The 22,728-nt window shown below is 45.2% G+C and overlaps 1 protein-coding gene across 1 annotated transcript in view; it reads left to right on the top strand.

Moving 5' to 3' along the window:
• Positions 1-22,728, top strand: part of LOC307240670 (integrin alpha-3-like) — a gene marked incomplete at both ends in the record, with an annotated part of 34,008 nt that overhangs the window by 10,242 nt on the left and 1,038 nt on the right. Inside the window, 15 exons of the mRNA XM_080014510.1 lie at positions 3,023-3,159; positions 3,914-4,020; positions 4,269-4,361; positions 4,990-5,116; positions 5,646-5,839; positions 6,117-6,205; positions 12,651-12,784; positions 13,506-13,583; positions 14,934-15,103; positions 16,621-16,757; positions 16,928-17,050; positions 19,510-19,607; positions 19,993-20,161; positions 21,896-22,048; positions 22,133-22,201. Coding sequence (XP_079870636.1) covers positions 3,023-3,159; positions 3,914-4,020; positions 4,269-4,361; positions 4,990-5,116; positions 5,646-5,839; positions 6,117-6,205; positions 12,651-12,784; positions 13,506-13,583; positions 14,934-15,103; positions 16,621-16,757; positions 16,928-17,050; positions 19,510-19,607; positions 19,993-20,161; positions 21,896-22,048; positions 22,133-22,201 — 1,878 coding nt within the window. The remainder of the gene's footprint in view (positions 1-3,022; positions 3,160-3,913; positions 4,021-4,268; positions 4,362-4,989; positions 5,117-5,645; positions 5,840-6,116; positions 6,206-12,650; positions 12,785-13,505; positions 13,584-14,933; positions 15,104-16,620; positions 16,758-16,927; positions 17,051-19,509; positions 19,608-19,992; positions 20,162-21,895; positions 22,049-22,132; positions 22,202-22,728) is intronic.

Genomic DNA, 22,728 nt, shown 5'->3' with positions numbered 1-22,728 from the left:
TTGTAGTTGTTGGTATTGGTATGATAGTTATCTGTTTGTTTTTCTAGGACTAATAAATAAAAAGGACTAATAAATATCTGTCTAGTGAAAAAGCAGAGGTGCCACCCTCAATTAGAAGAATCTTTAATCATCACATGACACGCCACACTACAACACATGCACATGCTTTGGATGGTGGCCTCTGCATTTGACCCATCCTGGCTTGTCCTTCCTCCGGGGGGGCAGCCAGGAGCAGTGGGCAGCATTCGTCGACCTGCCCAGGGACCTGGTTCCAAATGTCCATCGCTGGTCAGACGATGATGTGTGCATGTTTTTGGTGGGGGTCCTTATTGATGGTAGATGGAGGAAACCCCATCTGAGCACGGGGAGAACATGCAAACTTCACACAGAAAGGCCCCTCCTGGTGAGATAACCTGCCAGAGCACGGTGCCAACAGCGCCCCAGGTGAGAATCAAAACCAGGACCTTCTTGCTGTGAGGCAGCAGTGCAATGCACTGTGCCACCGTGCCACAGCCCCGCAAACTGGATACACTCTGTCTCTCGAGTCGGCCTTGATATCCTGTCAATGAAAATGACAAACAAAACAGGAGACAAGGCGCACCCTGCTGGAGCCCAACACCCACGGGGAACAGATTTGTATTAACACGGAGGATACAAACAGAACTCTCACTCAGGTTGTATAGGGACTGAATGGTATGCAGCAATGGTGCCGGTATCCCATGCTCCAGTAATACCTCCCAGAGGACCCCTCGGGGCACACGGTCATAGGCTTTTTCCAAGTCTACAAAACACATTGTGGGAGTCTCTGCCCACTAATTGGGGTTTTGGGAGGGAGAGTCTTTCGTGCCGTGGGTTGCCGACATGGCGAGAGTTTTGATAAAACACACAGAACAAAAAGGCTCGCTGTCTAAAAAGGATAAATAATAAAGAATAATAAGGGCGTATCTGTCTGGTTTAAGCCTGCATTATAGTCGCTGCAAGCAAGCCGTGCGGCTCATGGCATGCGCACTACCAGAGAGGATGGGCATACATGGTTGACGCAGTGCTGTGGGGATGCCTTTGCAATATTCTCCTAAAAGACAGGGGGTGCTGTGCACAAGCCACCAGGGGAAACTGAAAGAACTGATGTTAGCATTACAAAGAAGTCCTGAAGGATCTGAATAACTAGAAAAGAGCGGTAAAATTGAAATAGAAAGTGTAAAATGTATTGTACATGTATATGTATAGAAGAAAGAAGAAGAAAGAAGAAACAGTCTTTATTTGTCACGCAACACACCACACTACAACACATGCTTGCAAACACACACATGCACATGCTTTGATGGTGGCCGGTGAAATGGATCCTCTGCATTTAACCATCCTGGCTTGTCCTTCCTCTGGGGCCACAGCCAGGAGCAGTGGGCAGCGTACGTGGACGCGCCCGGGGACCAGGTGATAAGTGTCCATCGCTGGTCAGACGATGATGGGTGCATGTTTTTGGTGGGGGTCCTTACTGACGTGAGGTGGAGGAAACCCCATATATTTATTGTAGTAAGTGCAGGTTTTTTTTAATACATATAGTCTTTCATTTGTGCAAATTGCCGGTGTAAACATTACGAAGTAGTCCCAAGGTATTAAAATAGTCCAAATATTTGGACAGAGACTGTTAAAGTTAAACAGCTTTAAACTTTTTTTGTGGATGGACTAACTGTTACAGAGGAAATCTGAGACAAATACTTTAGGTAAATAAAGTAGTTAATCTTGTAAAAGAGGATCCAGGGTTGTACAAGAGGAGCAGTTTCAGTGTAACAACACAACAGAATGTCACAGAGGAAGTGCTCAGTTCTCACTGGAGAGCTCAGCTTTTTATACAGTCTTCTTGGAGTGGCGAAACTGAGGAGCTGCTGGGAAGAAGGTCAGTAGATGTCGCAACGCCCCTGCATAGATCATTGATGGGGCAGTTTCATTGAGACCGACTATCTGTTGAGATTTCCTTCCTCCTCTTTACGACACAGAAAGTGACTAGTTTATGTCCTTTTTACGACAGGAACTCAGCTTTTAAATAATGTATTAATATGAATTGAAAGCACCCCACACTTCTCAAACCATAGTTACGCCCTTGTGAAATGTATTCCGTGGAGTTCCAAAAATTGGGAGCGCAAAATCGCTGTCCAGTGCTATCGCAAGCACCGCATTGACATCATTTATGGTGCGCACACTTTACCACACTACGGCTGTGGTGGCCATAAAGGAGTCACAGCTTTGAGGCGTTCCTGATTTGAGGAGCTCCTCAAAGTGTTCACTCCACCTCCTGATGATATCCTCAGTTGAGGTCAGCACTTTCCCGCCCTTTCTGATTACAGCTCGGGCGGTGTCCTGCTTTCTCCACCTGAGCCGTCAGATGGTTTGCCAGAAACTCTTTGAGGCCAAACGTCCTTCTCCATGGTCTCTCCAAACTCCTCCCACACCCGAGCTTTCGCTTCCCCAACCACTGCTGCAGTCCTTCTGACCTGTCTGTACCTGTCTGCCAAATCGGGAGTTCCCCACGCTAACCAGCCCGTAATGACTCCTTTTAAAGCTTCACCACCTCCCTCACCTCCTTATGTTGCCGCCATAACAGGCACCGACCACCTCCTGACCACAGCTCTTAGCAATTGCTTCCATGATGGTGGCTTTGAACAGGGTCCATTCAGGCTCCATGTCCTCAGCCTCCTTCAGGACGTGGCAGCAGCTCCTTCAGAGGTGAGAGTTCAAATCACTCTGGACAGAGTCCTCCACCAGTTGTTCCCAGGAAACCCTTACTACCTGTTTGGGCTGCCCAGGTCTGTCCAGTAGTCCTCCCAGCTATCTGATCAAACTCACCACCATCGGTGATCGGTACACAGCTCTGCCCCTCTCTTTACCTGAGTGTCCAGAACGTAAGGCCTCAGGTCCGATTATACGACTGCAATTCATGTGGTCATTTCTACTAATAACTATTCATAACTCCTCCCCCAGGTGTTTTGTCATTTCTACTCATTAATATTCGTAACTCCTCCCCCAGGCGTGTGGTCACAGGTTCATCAAACTCTATGGAGCGTTCAAACTCCGGCACATGATTGGACGATGTTATCTCCGTGGCAACGACCTCCAATACGACCCCGACGAAATGCACTGGCAAAATGCAGACCAAGTCTGCAGGTCTGTCGTCCTGTCTGTCTGTCGCTTTGTCGCTCTGTCTGTCTGTTGTCCTGTCTGTATGTCGTTCTGTCTGACTGCCTCTTTGTCTCTCTGTCCGTATGTTGGTCTGGCTTATTCTATCTATCTGTCGTCCTGTCAGTCTGTCATTATGTCTGTCTTTCATTCTGTCAGTCTGTCGTTCGGTCTCTGTCTCTCTGTCTGTCTGTCTGTCGTTCTGTCTGTGCAGACTATAAATGGTGATCTTGTGATTATTACATAATATTGTGTATTATAATATGTAATATATATATATATATAAATGACTTGTAACCTAACCCTTATTTATCAAGTGATCGATCAGAATCTTTGAAATGGATCCAAATATATCGATGTACTTTTGAGTGAAAAGCTTTATTCGCACGGGCAACGATGCCCGGTGCACAGCATTTGACTGAAGCTGTTCACTCAAAACTGGATCAATTCCATAGATTCGCTGCTGATCTGCTCGATGACGCACTCCTCGTCATCGAGGATCTCGATCGATCTGCTAGAACAAGTGAGCAGCAACTTAAACAAGTTGAACAGCGCCCTCATCTGGAGCTTAGAGCAGCTTGGCAGCCATCTTGGACTGTGTGTGTGTGTGTGTGTGTGTGTGTGTGTGTGTGTGTGTGTGTTGACAGTCATCTGGGGGAGGTCCTAATGAAATGTGTGTGTTGGCAGCCATCTTGGGGAGGTCCCGGTGAACTTATGTGTGTGCGTGTGTGTCTGTTGGCAGCCATCTTGGACAGACGTCCAATGAGGTGATGTGTAACTCGGGCGTGGCCGTTGACATCACACAGTCGGAGGTCATCGTGGGGTCGCCAGGAAGCTTCGACTGGCAAGGTGTCAATGAATATGAAAATAAGTTATTTTTACTTATTTCTCATTTCTACAAATTATTAGTATTCTTTCTATTGGTGAATATTTTACCGTACCTTACTAAACCTTCCACGTGTGTGTGTGTGTGTGTGTGTGTGTGTGTGTGTGTGTGTGTGTGTGTGTGTGTGTGTGTGTGTGTGTGTGTGTGTGTGTGTGTGTTTGTGTGTGTGTGTGTGTGTGTGTGTGTGTTTGTGTGTGTGTGTGTGATGCAGGTAATGTGCACGTGTCGTGGAGGAATCCAGACGTTATGTTTGATGCTCAACACTTCTCATTTCCCGACATGGAGAGAAGACACGCCTACATTGGTACGTAAATCTAATCATTAATACACATAATTATACCAATGATTGCAAATGTTGCTGACATTTTGTGAAATCTGTAACTGTGTGTGTGTGTGTGTGTGTGTGTGTGTGGGTAGGTTACTCAGTGCTTCATGCCACTCGTCTCTTGAGCCTGGATACAGCCACCATAGTAACAGGTAACCATAGTGACCACAATGACCACAGTGACCATAGTAACCACAGTGACCATAGTGACCACAATAACCACATTGATCTAACCACAATGACCATAGTAACCCCAGTGACCACAGTAACCCCAGTGACCATACTAACCACAGTAACCATAGTAACCAAAGTGACCACAGTGACCTAACCACAGTGACCATAGTAACCATAGTAACCACAATAACCACAATGACTATAGAAACCATAGTGACCACAATAACCGTATAACCACAGTGACCATAGTAACAACAATGACCTCAGTTAGCATATTAACCACAGTGACCAAAGTAACCACAATGACAAAAGTGACCATAGTAACCATGGTAACCATAGACATGACCACAAACAGACAGAAAGACAGACAGGCAGACGAACAGATAGCTGTCTGTGTGTCCAGGTGCTCCCCGGTCCGGTCCTGATGCTGCAGGTTCTGTCTTGCTGTCTGAGAAGAAACAAGATGGCCGCTCACTCACCATCAGAAGCACTCTGATTGGAGAACAGATGGGCAGTTACTACGGCAACTCCTTGGCGGTCGCCGACCTCAATAAGGACGGGTAAACAGCACGCTAGCACCTTAGCATGACACTTTAGCATGACCACGAACACCTTTAACACAGAACTTTCTTCTCTCCTCCTCCTCCTCCTCCCCCCTTCCTCTCCTCTCCATCCTCCTCCCTGCCTTCTCCCCCTTCTCCTCCTCCTCTCCTCCTCCTCTCCTCCCCCTTCCTCTCCTTCTCCTCCTCCTTTTTGTCCTCCTCCTCCTCCTCCTTCTCCTGTGCTCCTCTACTTCTCCTTCTCTTGTCCTCCTCTCTCCTCCGATTCCTCTCTTCCCTTTCCTCCTACCCTCCTCCTGTCTGCCTCTCTTCCTCCTTCTCCTCTCCTCCTCAACTCTCCTCCTCCTCGTCCTTCTCCTTCTCCTGTCCTCCTCTCTCTTGTCCTCCTCCTTCCCCCCCCCTCCCTTCCTCCTCCTTCTCCTGTCCTCCTCTACTTCTCCTTCTCCTGTCCTCCTCTCGTCCTCCTCTCTCCTCTCCTCCTCCTCCTCCTCCTCCTCCCCTCCTCCTGTCCTCCTCTCCTGCTCCTCAGGTGGAGTGACCTCCTGGTGGGTGCTCCCTACTTCTTCCTCCACCAGGGGGAATGTGGAGGTGCAGTCTATGTGTATTTGAACCTCGGGGGAAGTTTGTCCCCCCAGGCTTCTGTCCGCCTGCTGGGGCCCCCAGGCTCCGGGTTCGGCCTGGCCCTGGCTGCCATAGGGGACATCAACCAAGATGGCTACCAGGGTACGATACCAGCCAAAATGGCCGCCATAGCGCACATCTGTCACCTGGAGCTCTGAGGGAGGGTTTCCATCCATTGGGGGTTATTTTGTATTTCTAGTTGGTTTGATGAAGGATTTCATTGTTTCAGTGTGTTGATGAACTCCATGTGAGACAGGTCGGCCATTTTGCTTTTCTGTTTTCTCCACGGAGCAAAATAGGGAGTTCGGGTGCTCTCTAGAGACAGACAGACAGACAGGTGGAGAGACAGACAGGCTGACAGACTCCTTGTTTGTTCCAGACTTTGCAGTGGGAGCTCCGTTCCATCAGACAGGAAGTGTCCACATCTGGACAGGAGGTGCTGAGGGTGTGGCACAGGAAGCCAGCCAGGTGACACAAACACACACACTGTGCTGTCTCTCTCTCTTTCTCTGTGTCTGTCTGTCTGTCTGTCTGTCTGTCTGTCTGTGTCTCTCTCTCTCTCTCTCTCTCTCTCTCTCTCTCTCTCTCTCTCTCTCTCTCTCTGCTGCACTGCATGCTGGGAGTCGGGTGTTTGAGTGAGTGCTGTGAGCTGCAGAATGAGTTTGGGACCTTTTGGATTTATTTTTCCGTCTTTTTCTTCTTTTCAACCCTCTCTACTTGAAAATGTAAGAGTTCAACTCATAAAAAGCTGTGGGATAGCCACTGGAGTAAGTGGTGAGTGAGACATGGCGTCGCTCCACGAGGAGGGTTGGAAGTCTCTATGGATCAGGCATGGAGTGAGGCGTTTCCAACGAGCCCCAGTTCAGTGTAGAGCAGGTTCTCCCGGCCGCGGGGGGACGGACTGGCCATGGAGAATTCCTTCAGGGTCGAGAATGAACGAGGCTGTTGTTGTGTTTTTGAATGAGGAATGCTGTGCACATGATCTCATGGCAACAGGAGTAACACCGGACGCTCGGTTGTGGGTTAGTTGATGAGGAAATGTTGGAGGATGATTCTCTTTGACAGTTTTCTAGTGTTGGGTCTCAAGATGATCAACAACAATTATATTCAATGCAGGAAACTTAATGAGTTTTTGGATACAACTTATGGCAGACATACTGTAGACACGACAGAGATACGGATCAGCTTATAACTTCCATGATCCGAATTAGGAATCAGGTCGGGAATAATTAACTAAGTCAGCGGAAAGGATTCTGCTCGAAGAAACTACTCGCTAAGTTAAGGAAAGACGAGGAATACTTTGAAGATCTAGAATGGGTGAAGCGCAAAGGTTTTTTTTCTTTCTGCTGCTTTGGTCTCAGTCTTTTCCTGTTTTCTTTTCCTCTTTCTCTTAACTCCTTTCTCTTGCTTTTGTTGTTGCTGTAGTTTCAGGGGCATTCTTTTGAAATGACCAGCTGACAACTATGTTCTCTCTTTTTTTGTATTTCTTTGTAAAGCGCATTGTGCTGCCCTGGTATGAAATGCGCTTTATAAATAAAGTGGGACTTGACTTAACGGAGAGCTTAAGAGTAGGAACTTTAAACATCAATGGAGGGAGGGATTGAGGCACTCAGAGGCTGAGTAGAATAAAGAATAATTTCATTATTTTTATACAGGAAACACAGCACTCCAGATAATGAGGTAGAATGGGGAATGGGCTGAAGAGGAAAACATTTCCTTAGTCATGGCACCATTCTGAGTGCTGGTGTGGCCATGCTGCTCTCTCAGCATCTAGATGCTTCTAATTTCTAAGTGTGGGAGTCTCTGCCCACAGGTAAGGGTTTAGGGAGGGAGATGGAATCCTTTTTACCCTGGTGCGCCAACATGGCGAGAGTTTTATTATACAGAGCAACAAGAAGCTCGCAGGCCAGAAGTATAAATAATAGTACTACTACCCCTAATAATAATAATGTTTCGGGCGCAGGAGGAATGGTGTTCCACTCAGGCTTCTGGTCGGCTGACAAGCCTGTGCACCGATCCCCTCTGCAAAACAAACAAACATTAAGAAAGCTCCCTGCCTCGGGTCAGGGGAAAGGGAACCGTGCTGTCGCCTGCAGCCGGCGCTTGACCATGCCCCTTGGTCCCCCACACTCAGCATCTGAAGTAGAGCAGGGGAGGGTCCAAATAGTACAGGCAGTAGTTAGAAATACACCTTTTATCTTCATGAATATATATGCACACAACACTGGCTTAGATAGGGTTAGAAATTTCCAGAAATTTAATGACACACTCAAACAGTTCGACAGCACCTCCCCGATCGTGTTAGGAGATTGGAATTGTTCTACACACTTTATAAGTGACAGAAATGGAGAGGAGCCTCATCCACAGCAGCCTGTTACTAAGCCAGAATGATTAGAGAAAATGGAGCTGACAGATACATGGAGGTAATGAAATCCAACAGTTAAACAATATACATGGGTTAAGGTTACAAAGGGCACTATAAGTGCAGCAAGACTGGACATGATCTACATAAATAACTACTCTAATAGACTAAGAAAATCCACCAAAACACTTATGGCTTTTTCAGATCACCACTTAGTGTCAGTGATATCTCCCTACCTGCACATCCGACAGGCTTGGCACTTTAATGCCAGACTCATTCAGGATAAAGATTTCTGTCAGCACTTTTCTGGTTTCTGGGAGGAATTGAGGTAAAAAGAAGACAGACTTTGGAAATCTGACCATCTGGTGGGAAATTGGCAAAGTGCAAATCAAGATGTTTTGCCAACAATAATTGAGACACACAACAGTGATAGAGATAGATACAACAGAGAAGTCAGAAAAAGATATTATATTAAAGGGGGACAAAATTATAGTGGAAATTACAATACCACCAATAAGAAGGTAGAAAGAAAGCCTTGGATTCCTCCCTCAAGAAAAAGAAAAGGGTGCTCTGATTAGAGCTTGTATCACCACCCTCAGGGATATACGTACTGTAGATGCCCCATCAACATCTTTTTTAACTTGGAACGACATACAAGGGAACAGAACCCGATGATGCATCTGAAGCATCCCGGTGGTGCGATAACAACCAACCCATCAGAAATGGGGAAGCTAGCAGTTGATTTTTACATCAACCTTTTCAGCTCTTAGAACTGTGACACTGCGTGTGTTTAGTAGGTGCTGGAAGGAACTTTCTATACTGGCTGAAGCCCAGACAGCTTCACTGGACTCCATTATCTCCTTCCATGAGGAGTCTGCTGCAGTCCAGCAGCTAACCAATGGCCGGTCCCCTGAAATAGATGGACTTCCATCACAGTTTTACAAACACTTCTGGGGAATTCTGGGTATAGACTTATATGAAGTTTTTAAAGACTGCTTGAACTCTGAAATGGAGGCCTGTTTCATTATGTACTGAGTACAAGATTTTATCAAAATGTCTTTCAAATAGACATAAAGATTTCATAGACTTTATAGTACACTGTAGTCAGACATACTGTGCACCTGAACGAACAATAAGGGACAATTTGTTTTTAATCCAAGATGTTATTGACTCATCAAAGACACAAGAAATTGATGTAGGTCTGTTAAGTCTTGTCCAAGAGAAAGCTTTCGATAGAGTTGATAATTATCTGAATTATTGATAATTATCTGAATTAATTATCAGAACCCTAGAGGCTTTCGGTGTTGGTAAAAAATGTATTTCATGTATCAAGCTTTTATACTCAAGAGCCTCAGTTTTGTTAAAAGTGGGAGGTGGACTTAGCCGCCCGGCTACAGTTCACAGAGGGATTAGGCAAGAATGTCCTTTATCAGGACAGCTCTACACCTTTGCCATAGAACCTCTTCTTTCCAAGCTCAGGCAGAGTTTGACAGGTCTGTCTTTCCTGAAAGATCGAACACAAGATTTTATTTGTCTTTCCACATAAGCTGATGATGTCACATTTTTTAATAGAAGGCAGGAGGACATCCAAGCCCTTGAACAGAATTCGGTGCTATATGAAAAATAATCATCTGCAAAGGTGAACTGGGCCAAATGTGAGGGATATGCTCTAGAACAATGGCTAGACAAAGAACTGTCACAACTGCCAGCAGGATTAGGGTGGAGCAGGGAGGGTGTTGGGTGTTTGGGTGTTTTCCTGGGGAGTAGTGACTTCCAGAGCAAAAACTGGGAGGGGTATTGTAAAAGTAAGTGCCCTATTGTCTAGATGGACTTGGGCCCTGCCCTAGTTGTCCTATAGGGGGAGGGCCTTGGTTGCAAACAACCTGATTGCTTCCATGCTCTGGCATCGTTATACTGTTTTGGACCCACTGGATGCACTCGTGAAGGAAATCCAAAATTAATCTGGGACTGGTCAACTTCTTCTGGGGAGGATATCACTAAACAAAACCTTTAGTACTGTACCTACCAGTGGTGGAAGGAGGCCATGGACTTAACCAGAGCTGGACTGACAAAGCTGGCAAACTTAAGATCTGGAGGACAGTGGAAAACCGTCAGCACTTTAAGTGAATAGACTGGTATTAAATCAAGTTGCTTTCTACAGAGAATGCTTGAAGAGGTCTCATGCACAGTTCCTGGACAATCAAGGAAGCAATGGGGATGGAGGCTGTTGTGGACCCAGCAGTGATACAGCCAGTCTTTTCTTCATTGACCATCTGTGCTGCAACAGAGGAGCAGGAACAAGAGAATGGAATGATTCTCTCATTTCATACACCACAACTACATTATTTCTCTGACACATACAAAAAGGTTCTGTACTACATCAGTGTTAAAGTTCTAAACAAACAGCCTTTTGCAGAGTTCAAGTGGTCAGGGTGTTTGCACCAGGCTCATTCCCCAGAGGCAGCTGGAGGTCCCTTTGCAAGCCTCCAATAGAGAAGCGCACCGCGGATCTACAGTGGGGGATTGTGCACGAAGCCGTGGCTACCTCAGTGTAAGGAACAGCTGTCCTTTCTGCCAAAGCTCTTCGCTCCAGAACCTCTGGTTTAGGTGTCCTAGACTGTGCGAAATAACTTTTCTATTAAAAACAACAGTTCAGGGGGCTTGGAGAGAGGCTAGACCAAACAAGCACTTCTTTTTTGGATGAGACATTGGGGCAGAATGTAAAGGTGAAGGATTTCTTTCCAGACGCCAATAAGTTCATAAGAACTGTAGCTGTGCTGCAGAGGAGGGTTGGAGAACAGCTGGCAAACAGATGAACAGCTGGATAAAAAGAAAAGATACACACTCAAGAAACATGTGAATGCATTAAGGAAGACCCTGACACAGGGCGGCAAGGAGAAGGGTGCTAAATGTTTTAAAATAAGTAAATAGGTTGGTTGTCATTGTGAAGTCTCTGTTATGGGTTTTCCATCCGTCTGTTCTACTGTTCTTCGTTTTCCTCAGGTAAGCACATCACCCTGGTTGGTTTTACAGATAATTTAATTTATATTCAACTTTTCACCTACAGCCTGGGTGGAGTCCTGCACTCAGACAAACAAAAATTGTAGAAAAAAAGGCTTTGCTTACCTTAAAGGAGTTTTTTTATTGGTCATTAGTGTCTCCAAAGTGCAGTTAAACAAAGGTCCAGATCTGGGGCCAGTAAAAAAATCTGGATCGCTGCACGACGTTTCTATCTTATTCTGATTTCAAAACATAGAAGAATAAACAGCAGAACCGGACAGAGTCTGATGCGATGTGATGTGTCTGATACGTTTATTTATGTATCAGAGAACCAAATACACCAATAAACTTTGAGTTGGCATCGCAAAACCAACTGATCTTATCTCTCTTTGTTCTCCGCTTTATAGTCGCAGAGAAACTTGCTCATTTACATGTTCTGCCTCTTTCAGCGTCATGAATTACTCAGAATCCCGTTTGAGCCAATCACAGCTTGTAGTCTTGTCATCATGCTTTCTGATGTCACTTGATGTGACTTTCCATCCTCTTCCAGACAGCCAATCACAGCCTTTGTAGCTCCCCTTTCTCAGAAGAGGGTGGTCTCTACAAACTCCTGTCATTTTCCAGTCATCTGTTCCTTTCTCAGGAAAGAGCTGACTTGATAATTCTCCGCTGCGCCGTATATGGGCATGTGTCCTTGAAGCCTCCAGCTGCATGTTTGTGGAAGGCTTTGGCTCCCTCTGCTGGTTGCATGAAGTACTAGACTTTGGCTCACTCTGCTGGTTTTAATGAAGTACATATTTTTTGTTTTGTATTTTGGATACATTTATCTTGAGTACTGGTGGTTTTACTATACCATGTAATAGGTTATTTTCATGTGGGGGAGCTCATTAACCACAACACAGGGCTGTCTGGACCCAGTTCTCATGCTGACCGGCCTGCTGGCTCTACACCCTCATCAGCAGGCTGGAGGCCTTCAAGTCCATCAAGGGTTAGGGTTAGGGTTCTATGTCCGTACAAGACAATGTCCTACAGCTGCTTTTCTGATTATGTCATAAAATAATTAAACATGTATTTATTTATTTGTTGTTCTTTATTTTTGTAGTAAAGCTTCATACATTTAATTTTCGTATTAGATTTATTGATTTATATTTATATTTATACAGTTTATTATTTTTCATATTCTCTATTTATTCATATAGGTATTTATTTATATCTACTCCTACAGTTGTTCCCTTTTCATACTTATCATTTTATCCATTTGTTTATTTTTGATTGCTTTCACTATTGTTACTATTAATGTATTTCTTTATCTCTTTTATCAACAATAATACTGCTCATTATGTCTTTCTTTATCTTATATAGTTCATGGTTATTTATTCTCTTGTGTATGTTCTCACTTTCTCTTATTGTTTCAAACTCAAAACACTAAACAATGTGTTTTGGATGTTTGTTAAATTAAACGATTTTTTTTAAAATAAAACTAAAATAAATCTCTCTCTCTCTCTCTCTCTCTCTCTCTGTACTCACTCTCCCTCTCCCTCCCTCCCTCAGGTGATAGAGGGACGCCATGTCTCCTCTTCTTTCTCCACCTTTGGCTTCTCCTTGTCTGGAGGAGGTGACGTGGACCAGAACCTCCACCCGGACTTGCTGGTGGGCTCGCTGGACCACACCGTGGCATTGCTACGGTAACCAGCCGACAGGCGTTAGCATGGTTACCAACATGACATAACACGATGTCACTGATCAGACGCTTTTGTCTAATGAGACGTCAGAACATTTAGTCCCAGGATCAAACCAACTGGACGTCACACTCACAACTGAACCTTCTGTAGACACAAAGGACTAGTAGAGTTAGCACTAGTGGAGTTAGTACTAGTAGAGTTAGTATGAGTAGAGCTGGTACGAGTAGAGTTAATACTAGTAGAGTTAATCCTAGTAGAGTTAGTTCTAGTAGAGTTAATACTAGTAGGGTTGGTTCTAGTAGAGTTAATACGAGTAGAGTTAATACTAGTAGAGTTAGTTCTAGTATTGTTAGATCTAGTGGAGTTAATACTAGTAGAGGTAATTCAAGTATAGTTAATACTAGTAGAGTTAGTTTAAGTAGAGGTCGTACTAGTATAGTTAGTACTAGTAGAGTTAGTTCTTACATAGTTATTACGAGTATAGTTCATACAAATTGCATTATTTTTAGTATTGTAAATACTAGTAGTTATTTATAGTAGAGTTAGTTATAATAGAGTAAATGCTAGTAGAGTTTGTTCTAGTAGAGTTAAACATAGTAGAGCTAGCACAAGCAGAGTTTGTATTAGTAGAGCTGGAGCTAGTAGTTTGTACTAGTAGGATTAGTACTAGTAAGGCTATTGATTGATGGATTTATTGATTTATTGATTTATTGATTGATTTCAGGGCTCGGCCGGTCATTCATCTCCATCAAACTCTGAGTGTCACTCCAGAAATCGTCAATCCCAACGACTGCGAAGACTGGTATCTGTCTGTCCTTCTATCTGTCGGTCTGTCTGTCTGTCTGTCTGTCTGTCTGTCTGTCTGTCTGTCTGTCTGTCTGTCTGTCTGTCTGTCCGTCTGTCTCTCTTCAGCATCCGGGTAGAGGTGTGTTCTAGTCTGTCTGTCTGTCTCTGTCTCTGTCTACCTGTCTGTCTCTCTTCAGCATACAGGTGGAGGTGTGTTTCAGTCTTCTGGGAAATCAGAGTTTCAGCAGCAACTTTAGTAAGTCAACATTAGCATCATTATTAGCATTTAGCTCAACCAAGGTATTTGAGGCTGCTCTCCTTCAGGCCCTCAGTGATGTGGACACCAAGGTACCTGAGGCTGCTGCCCCCATCCCCTTCGACAGGGTGGTGTGCAGAACGTGAACCTTTGTCGGCAGTGTGCAAACTGCAGTAGGCGGCGCAGATGAGGTCCTTTAGATTGGAGAGACAGGCACAGGGACAATTATAGATCTATGAAAGCCTGGAGGGACCAGGGACTGGACCAGGGACAAAACCAGGCACAAAGGACACAGTGGCTAGCGTGTCAGCACAGGTCTAAAGCCCCTGATGCCAGAGCAACATCAACCAACAACGTCAACTTTGAATGTTGACATTGCAGTTTTCCATTGAGAAAAGTCAAATCGACAGAGACCCTTCTTGGACCACATAGAGAATCACACCCAAAATCCTCCAGTCACAGTCCAGATTTGGGGTCATGTAGTCTTGCTGTCCTGAATCTCGGGACCGAGGCAAAGGAGCTTTTTTCTATGGTAAGTGAGAGTGTTGGATTAAAAAAGTTGAATATATTCTAAAACTTCTAAAAGTTCTCAGTGAAAAGAGATTTATTGGATTGTATGAGCTACAGACTACTTGTTGCTATGGTCCTATGGTAACGCTACAGCCATAGTTTGACAAAGGAGGACGGGGAGAACGATCCCTTCCTAAACTTTAAATTATCGAGTAGTCCAGCCTAGAGAGTAAGTTCCTCCCCACATGCTAGTTTCTTGAAGTACATTTATACTTAAATAATGTACCTGGTGATTAAGTTAAACATTTAGAAACTCTACATTCAGTTTCCCAAGAGGAGTAAAGAAAAATCTGTATTATATTTCTTCTTCTTATTTTATTCATGCTCCTTTGATTATTGTGATCTGTGTATGAATTGAAACCCACTTGCAATAAAAAGACTCAACTTTGTTGAAAGAGGAACTAGATTTATTTTCTGTGTTTCTATCTTCTGATCGGCTGAAATTCCATTTGACAGTTGCCCGGTTGCTGTGTCCACTGTCGCCTCATGTCTCCTGTTGCTGGTCGATGTTGACATTGTCGGTTGATGTTGATGTAAAAGTTGCTACGTGTATCAGGGCCTTAAGTCCATGTCCTGGGGCCTGGAGTCCACGCCAGAGCGTCCAAGGCCCTGTAGTCCACCCCAGAGTGTCCAAGGCCCTGTAGTCCACCCCAGAGCATCCTGGAGCCTGGAGTCCACCCCGGAGCGCCCCCATGTCGAGCTCCTAGAGGGTGAGAGAGTGCCTTGAAGGTGCAGGAGGAGTTGAGGTCTTCAGCCAGATAAGGTCCGTACCATTGAGGAGGATCTGGCTCGAGAGTCCTGTAGCTCAGACTCCTCTGGCCCCCCATCCTTCTGTCCCTCAATCTTTCAGTCCCTCCATCCTTGTGTCACTCCAGCCCTCTGTTTCTCAATCCCTCTATCCCTCCATCCCAATGTCCCTCCATCCTTCTGTCCCTCCATCCTTCTGTCCCTTCTTCCCCCATCCCTCCGTCCATCTGGAGGTTCTTTCTGCAGGGAAGAACCTGTGGAACCTATGGACCCATGGTCAGGTGGAAGATCTCTGGCCGTCATTAGTGTCCATAGAGTACAGCAGAGTACTTATGACTTTGGGGAGCTTTTGTATTGAGGATGCAGGGGGTTGAGGTGTGGCGTCTGTGGAAGTCCAGGATCCTGCTGCATAGGGAGGTGGACAGTCCACGTTCCCTGAGCTTGGTGACTAGCCTGGGGGGCAATATGGTACTGAAAGCTCAACTGTAGTCAATGAACGGCATTCTCACAATAAATTGTTCCCTCCCCCCGTTGTCGAGGTGGGATAGGGCGGTGTGCAGCACATGGGAGTTTGTGTCGGCCGTTGATCGGTTGGGTGGTAGGCAAATTGTAATGAGTCCAAGGTGCTTCAGAGAAAGGAACAGATGTAACCCTTGTTTAGTCTTTCTCAAAGCAGTTCATGACCAACAGGATGAGAGCGACAGGACGGTAGTCATTCAGGTTGGACAGTGGTGACGAATATTGAATATGACGGTGAACACTGGAGCCAGTAGGTCGGCACAGGACTACAGGACACGTCTGGGGATGCCATCCGGACCGACTGCTTTCTGCGTATTGATTTGTCGATCAACAGTTTCTGGTTCAGAAAGGATCTTACCGTGACCATGAAAGAACCTTATCGCCGCTTCTGTAAACTCGCTGACGTCATCGAGGATGGGGCGAAACACATCCCACATGCCAATCTACGTCTTGGCTTCTGAATGGGCGGTCCAGTGCCTGACCTCTCATGTCTCGGGAGCCTCCCGGACCAAGTGTTTGTCTTCGGGGATCAGGAAAATTGCCCTATGATCTGACTTGTCCAACAGAGGAAGGGAGGTGGCCTTGTAGCCCTCCTTAAACTGTGTGTAGCAGCCGCCCAATATCCGTTGTCCTCTGGTGGGACAGGAGATGTGTTGGTGGACGTGCGGCAGAACTAGTTTGAGGTTCTCCTTATTAAAGTTCCCAGCCACGATGACGGCTGTGTCCGGGTGTCTGGTGTTTAGCAAATTATGGAGCTCTGATGGTGCGGTGTCGGTGTCGGCTTGTGGAAGGATATAGACTGGTGATGACCGAAGTGAACTCACCGGGAAGGTAAAATGGTGAGCAGGAGCCCGAGAGCGCTGTGATATTCTTGCGGTCGCACCAGCTGTCGTTGACCAAACAGACCTTTGGATTTCAATAAATTCATGCGATTTCACGTGATCCCTTGCTCCTCCTGCAGCACTGCATTTTACCGTTGAAGCCGACGTGGCCGGCCACAGCTCCCGCCTCCGTTTCCTTGACAACAGACAGGAAGTGTACTCTGACTTCCTGTCCATGCCGAATCAATGCTGCAAGAAACTGAGAGTCACCCTAGTGGTGAGAAACAGTATCACACACACTAACACATAAGAACACACCATACACTTTGTCATCTACGTGTGTGTGTGTGTGTGTGTGTGTGTGTGTGTGTGTGTGTGTGTGTGTGTGTGTGTGTGTGTGTGTGTGTGTGTGTGTGTGTGTGTGTGTGTGTGTGTGTGTGTGTGCAGAGGCCAGTGTGGAACCTTGTGCTTCCGCTCGTTTTCCGTCTCAATGTTTCTCTGAAAGAAAACAGACGACGGAACAAAGTGGAACCGATTCTCAGCCAGAACCAATCACCCACCACCAGCACGGTACTGCCTCATTACTAGCTTGCTACTACCACCTAACTGTCCTACTTAGCTACTACTACCTAACTGTACTACCTCACCACTACTACCTTGCTACAACCTAACTACTACCACCTAACTGTACTACCTCACTACCACTACCTAATTGTACTACCTCATCACTACTACCTCACTACTACCACCTAACTATACTACCTCACTACAACTGCCTAACTGTACTGCCTCGCTACAACTACCTAACTGTACTGCCTCACTATTACTACCTCAATACTACTACCTCGCTTCTACCAGCTATCTGAAATACTTTGCTACTACTATTTAACTGTACTACCTCACTACTACCACCTAACTGTACTGCCTCACTACTACTACCTAACTGTACTACCTTGTTACTACTACCTAACCACACTACCTCGTTACTACTATCTAACTGTACTACCTCGTTATTACTATCTAACTGTACTACTTCACTACTACCACCGAACTGTACTGCCTCACTTTTACAACCTAACTGTACTGCCTAGCCGTACTACCTCTTACTACTATTTTACTGTACTACCTCACTACTACTACCTAATTGTACTTCCTCACCACTAAAACCTCGCAACTACTCCCTCACTACTACCACATAACTGTAGTACCTTGCCACTACTACTTCAAGAGTACCTCACTACTACCACCTAACTGTACTACCCCACTACAACTACGTAATTGTACTACCTCACCACTACTACCTCACTACTACTCCCTCACTATTACCACCTTACTGTACTACCTCGCTACTACTGACTCACTACTACATTATGACAACTATCGTATTGTAGTAACTCACCACTACTACCTCACTACTACCACACTACTACCACCTAACTGTACCACCTCGCTACGACCACCTAACCGTACTGCCTCACTACTGCTACCTAACTGTACTGCCTTGCTACTACTACCTAACTGTACCGCCTCGCTACTACTACCTAACTATACTACCTTGTTACTACTACATTACTGTACTACCGCACTACTACCACCTAACTTTACTGCCTTGCTACTATGACCTAACTGAACTACCTCGCTACTACCACCTAACTGTACTGCCTTGCTACTACTACCTAATTGTACTACCTCACTACTGCCACCCAACTGTACTGCCTCACTACTGCCACCTAACTGTACTACATAGCTACTACTACATTACTGTACTACCTCACTACTACTACCTAACTGTACCACCTCACTACTACTACCTAACTATACCACCTCGCTACTACTACCTAACTGCACCACCTCGCTACTACTACATATTTGTACTACCTCACAACCACCACCTAACTGTACTACCTCACCACTACTACCTCGCTACTACCTCACTACTACCACCTCACTACTACTACCTAATTGTACTACCTAATTGTACTACCTCTCTACTACCTCACTACTACCACCTAACTGTACTGCCTCACTACTACTACAACTACCTAACTGTACTGTCTCGCTACTACTACCTCACTTCTACTATCTAATTTTACTACCTCACCACTACTACCTGGCTACCACCTCACTACTACCACCTAACTGTACTAACTGTGACAGCAAACCGTCCTACCTGACTACTAATACCCAACTATACTACCTCACTGCAGCTACCTAATGGTACTACCTCACCACTACTACCTCTCTACTATTACCTCACTACTAACATCAAACTGTACTACCTCATAACTAATACCTAACTGTACTACCTCACTACTACCACCTAATTGTCTTGCCTCACCACTACTACCTCGCTACAACTACCTCACTTCTACCACCTAACTGTACTACCTAAGTACTACTACCTAATTTTACTACCTCACCACTACTACCTTGCTACTATTACCTCACTACTACCACCTAACTGTACTACCTCTCTACTACTACCTCACTACTACTACCTAATTGTTCGACCTCACCACTACACACCACATAAACCTTGTTATTATTATCTCATTACTAACACCTTACTGTACGACCTCATTACTACTACCTAACTGTACTACCTCACTACTTCCACCTAACTGTACTGCCTCGCTACTACCACCTGACTGTACTACCTTACTTCTACTACCTAACTGTACCAGCAAACCTTCCTACCTGACTACTAATACCCAACTGTACTCTCTTACTACTACCCAACTATACTACCTCACTACAGCTACCTAATGGTACTACCTTACCACTACTACCTCTCTACTATTACCTCACTACTACCACCAAACTGTACTACCTCACTACTAATATCTAACTGTACTACCTCACTACTACCACCTAATTGTATTGCCTCACCACTACTACCTCACAATGTGACAATGACAATGTTGGATAAACACATTCATAATTTGATTTTTTTATGATGCAATATTTCACTAAAAATACAAATTATTGATAAATGAACCCCCCCCCCCCCACTCTCTCTCTCCAATCAGATCCATCTCCTGAAGTCATGTGGTTTTGATAACCGTTGTCATAGTAACCTCCAGATGACAGCGCAGTTCACAGATCAGGAACTTATTCCTTTACAACGGTAACAACCTTTATCTCAGTTACAGTCTGAACCTTTATCAGTTACAGTCAGAACCTTTATCAGTTACAGTCAGAACCTTTATCAGTTACAGTCAGAACCTTTATCACAGTTACAGTCAAAACCTTTGATCAGTTACAGTCAGAACCTTTATCAGTTACAGTCAGAACCTTTATCACAGTTACAGTCAAAACCTTTGATCAGTTACAGTCAGAACCTTTATCAGTTACAGTCAGAACCTTTATCAGTTACAGTCAGAACCTTTATCACAGTTACAGTCTGATCCTATATCAGTTACAGTCAGAACCTTTATCACAGTTACAGTCTGAACCTTTATCACAGTTACAGTCTGATCCTATATCAGTTACAGTCTAAAGTTTTATCACAGGCGTCATGGCGTCCAGCTCTTCCGCTACAACTCCTCCACCAAATTTCTGTATCTCGTCGTCGAGGTTACCAACCTCCCATTGCCAGGGCAACAGGTGGAAGATGCTCACAATGTCGTCCTCAACGTCACCTTGACTCCGTCACTGGAGTACTATGGAGTTCGAAGCCAGGTGGCCTTCATCACATTATCAGCTCCATCACATGAATAAATCAATTATTATAATAATAAATCCATTTTAGTATGTTCAACCTACAACAAAGTGTGTGTGTGTGTGTGTGTGTGTGTGTGTTTGTGTGTGTGTTTGTGTGTGTGTGTGTGTGTGTACTTTGCTTACTGTCTTGCAGGGTTCTTATGCAGTTGCTCAGAGTTCTGTTGACGGCGTGTTATTGTGCGAGTTTGGAAACCCGTTACCAAGCAAACAAAAGGTAATTAACGACAATAAAACCTTACCTAGTAACCAACAGGTAAATAACAACAATAAAACCTTGCCTAGTAACCAGCAGTTAAATAACAACAATAAAATCTTACCTAGTAACCAACAGGTAAATAACAGCAATAAAACCTTAACTATTAACCAACAGTTAAATAAAAACAACAATACCTTTCCTAGTAAGCAACAGCTAAATAACGACACTAACCAGTGTAGTTGTGGCTTTTTGCTGTAGGAACGTAGGAACGCTGTAGGGGATTTAGCTCTGCTTATCTTATCTCTACTGAAGCTCTGGATGGGTGCCATAGCCCACTGTCAGGGTGGAGTAGGTTCTGCTGGTGGCAGGAGGAGGTGGAGGAGCAGGAAGGCCGGGTGGAGGAGCAGGAAGGCAGGGTGGAGGAGCAGGAAGGCAGGGTGGAGGAGAACAGATGTAGCTCCTAATGCTCCTGTCTGAACTGACTGTATCCCTCTCTCTCTCTCTGCCTCCGTCAGGTTCAGATATTGATCATTTATCAGGTTTCAGATCTTGATCTGGAAACGACTGAGATTCACACACTGCTGCAGCTGTCCACGTACGACTCACACACACACACACACACACACACACACACGCACACACACTAACACACACACACAAACACACACACACATACACACACACACACACACTGTAAACATTACCTCTAAACCTGTGTGTCTGTCTGTCTCTCCAGGTTCAGTGAACAGTCTCACCTCCGTCCTGTCTCTCTCTCTTTGCTGCTGGAGTATTCAATACACACTACCTTCACAGTGTGAGTACACACTACACACACTATACACACACACTGCACCCACTGCCTTCACAGTGTGAGTACACACTAGACACACACACAGTACACACTGTACACACACTATACACACACTGTACACACACTGCACCCACTGCCTTCACAGTGTGAGTACACACTACAAACACACAGTACACACTGTACACACACTATACACACACCATACACACACTGCACCCACTGCTTTCACAGTGTGAGGACACACACACACTACACACATTTTACACACTATACACACACACACAAACACACACTATACACACACTACAGCCACTGCCTTTACGGTGTGAGAACACACTACACACACACACACACACACACACACACACACACACACACTAAACACATACATAATTGTCAGTTGTTGATTGATCTGCTCTTGATCACAGAACCAATCAGCGAATCTACAGTCAATTTGGAGGTCATGTGACCAGGGAGTCGCCCACGGCAACGACTGGAGACGATGAAAGCCCGCTGCACTTCACCTTTAAGGTTGTCATGGCAACAGATTGAGCTCCACCTTTAAGATTGTCATGGCAATCGACTGACCTTTACCTTTAGGGTTGTCATGGCAACAGATGGAGCTCCACCTTTAAGATTGATTAATGTAGTTACGGTCACCTTTAATGGAGTGATGTCCTGAAAGGTGGAGGTCCTGGGGAAGCCGCTGGGTCGACATGGTAACCTGGAGGTGGAGTTTGATTGGCCGCTGGAATCGTCCAATGGGAAGCGACTTCTGGACCTCGAGGATATCTTCCTGGAGGGGGCGAGTGAAAGTCGGTGTGCAGGGGGAATCACGGTACCTGTCTGTCTGTCTGTCTGTCTGTCTCTCCGCCTGTCTGTCCATCTCTTTATCCGTCTGTCCCTCTGCCTGTCTCTCCAGCAGGTGAGGAAGAAGAGGAGTGTTGATGAAGACCTGAACCTGCAGAGAAGAGAGAAGACCTACACTCTGGTACACACTCCTACACACTACTCTGTGTGTAGGAGTGTGCACTCAGCTCCGCCCACTGTGTTTACCATGTGTGTGTGTAGGAGTGTGCACATTGCTACACCCACTGTGTGTTTACTATGTGTGTGTGTGTGTCTGTGTAGGAGTGTGCACGTGGCTATGTCCGCTGGGTTTACTATGTGTGTGTATAACCATACACCATTCATACAAAAATCACCATGAATAGGAACCAGAGTATTAAGTGTATTGCACATATCTTGACACATTGCACATCCGGGCTTGCACTTTATTTATTTATTTATTTTTTAAATACAAAAAAAATTGAACTTGGATTTTTTCAGGGTTGTGTGTGTGTGCATGCGTGCTTGCGTGCATGTGTGTGTGTGCGTGCGTGCGTGTGTGTGTGTGTGTGTGTGTGTGTGCGTGTGTGTGTGTGTGCGTGTGTGTGTGCGTGCGTGTGGACGTGGCTCCACTCACTGTGTGTTTACTATGTGATTGTGTTTGTGTGTAGGAGTGTCCAAGTGGCTCCG

Source organism: Zeus faber, assembly GCF_960531495.2.
Source record: "Zeus faber genome assembly, chromosome: 15".
NCBI lineage: Eukaryota > Metazoa > Chordata > Actinopteri > Zeiformes > Zeidae > Zeus > Zeus faber.
The sequence above is the reverse complement of the archived record's forward strand: the minus strand, read 5'-3'. Positions and strand labels throughout refer to the sequence as shown.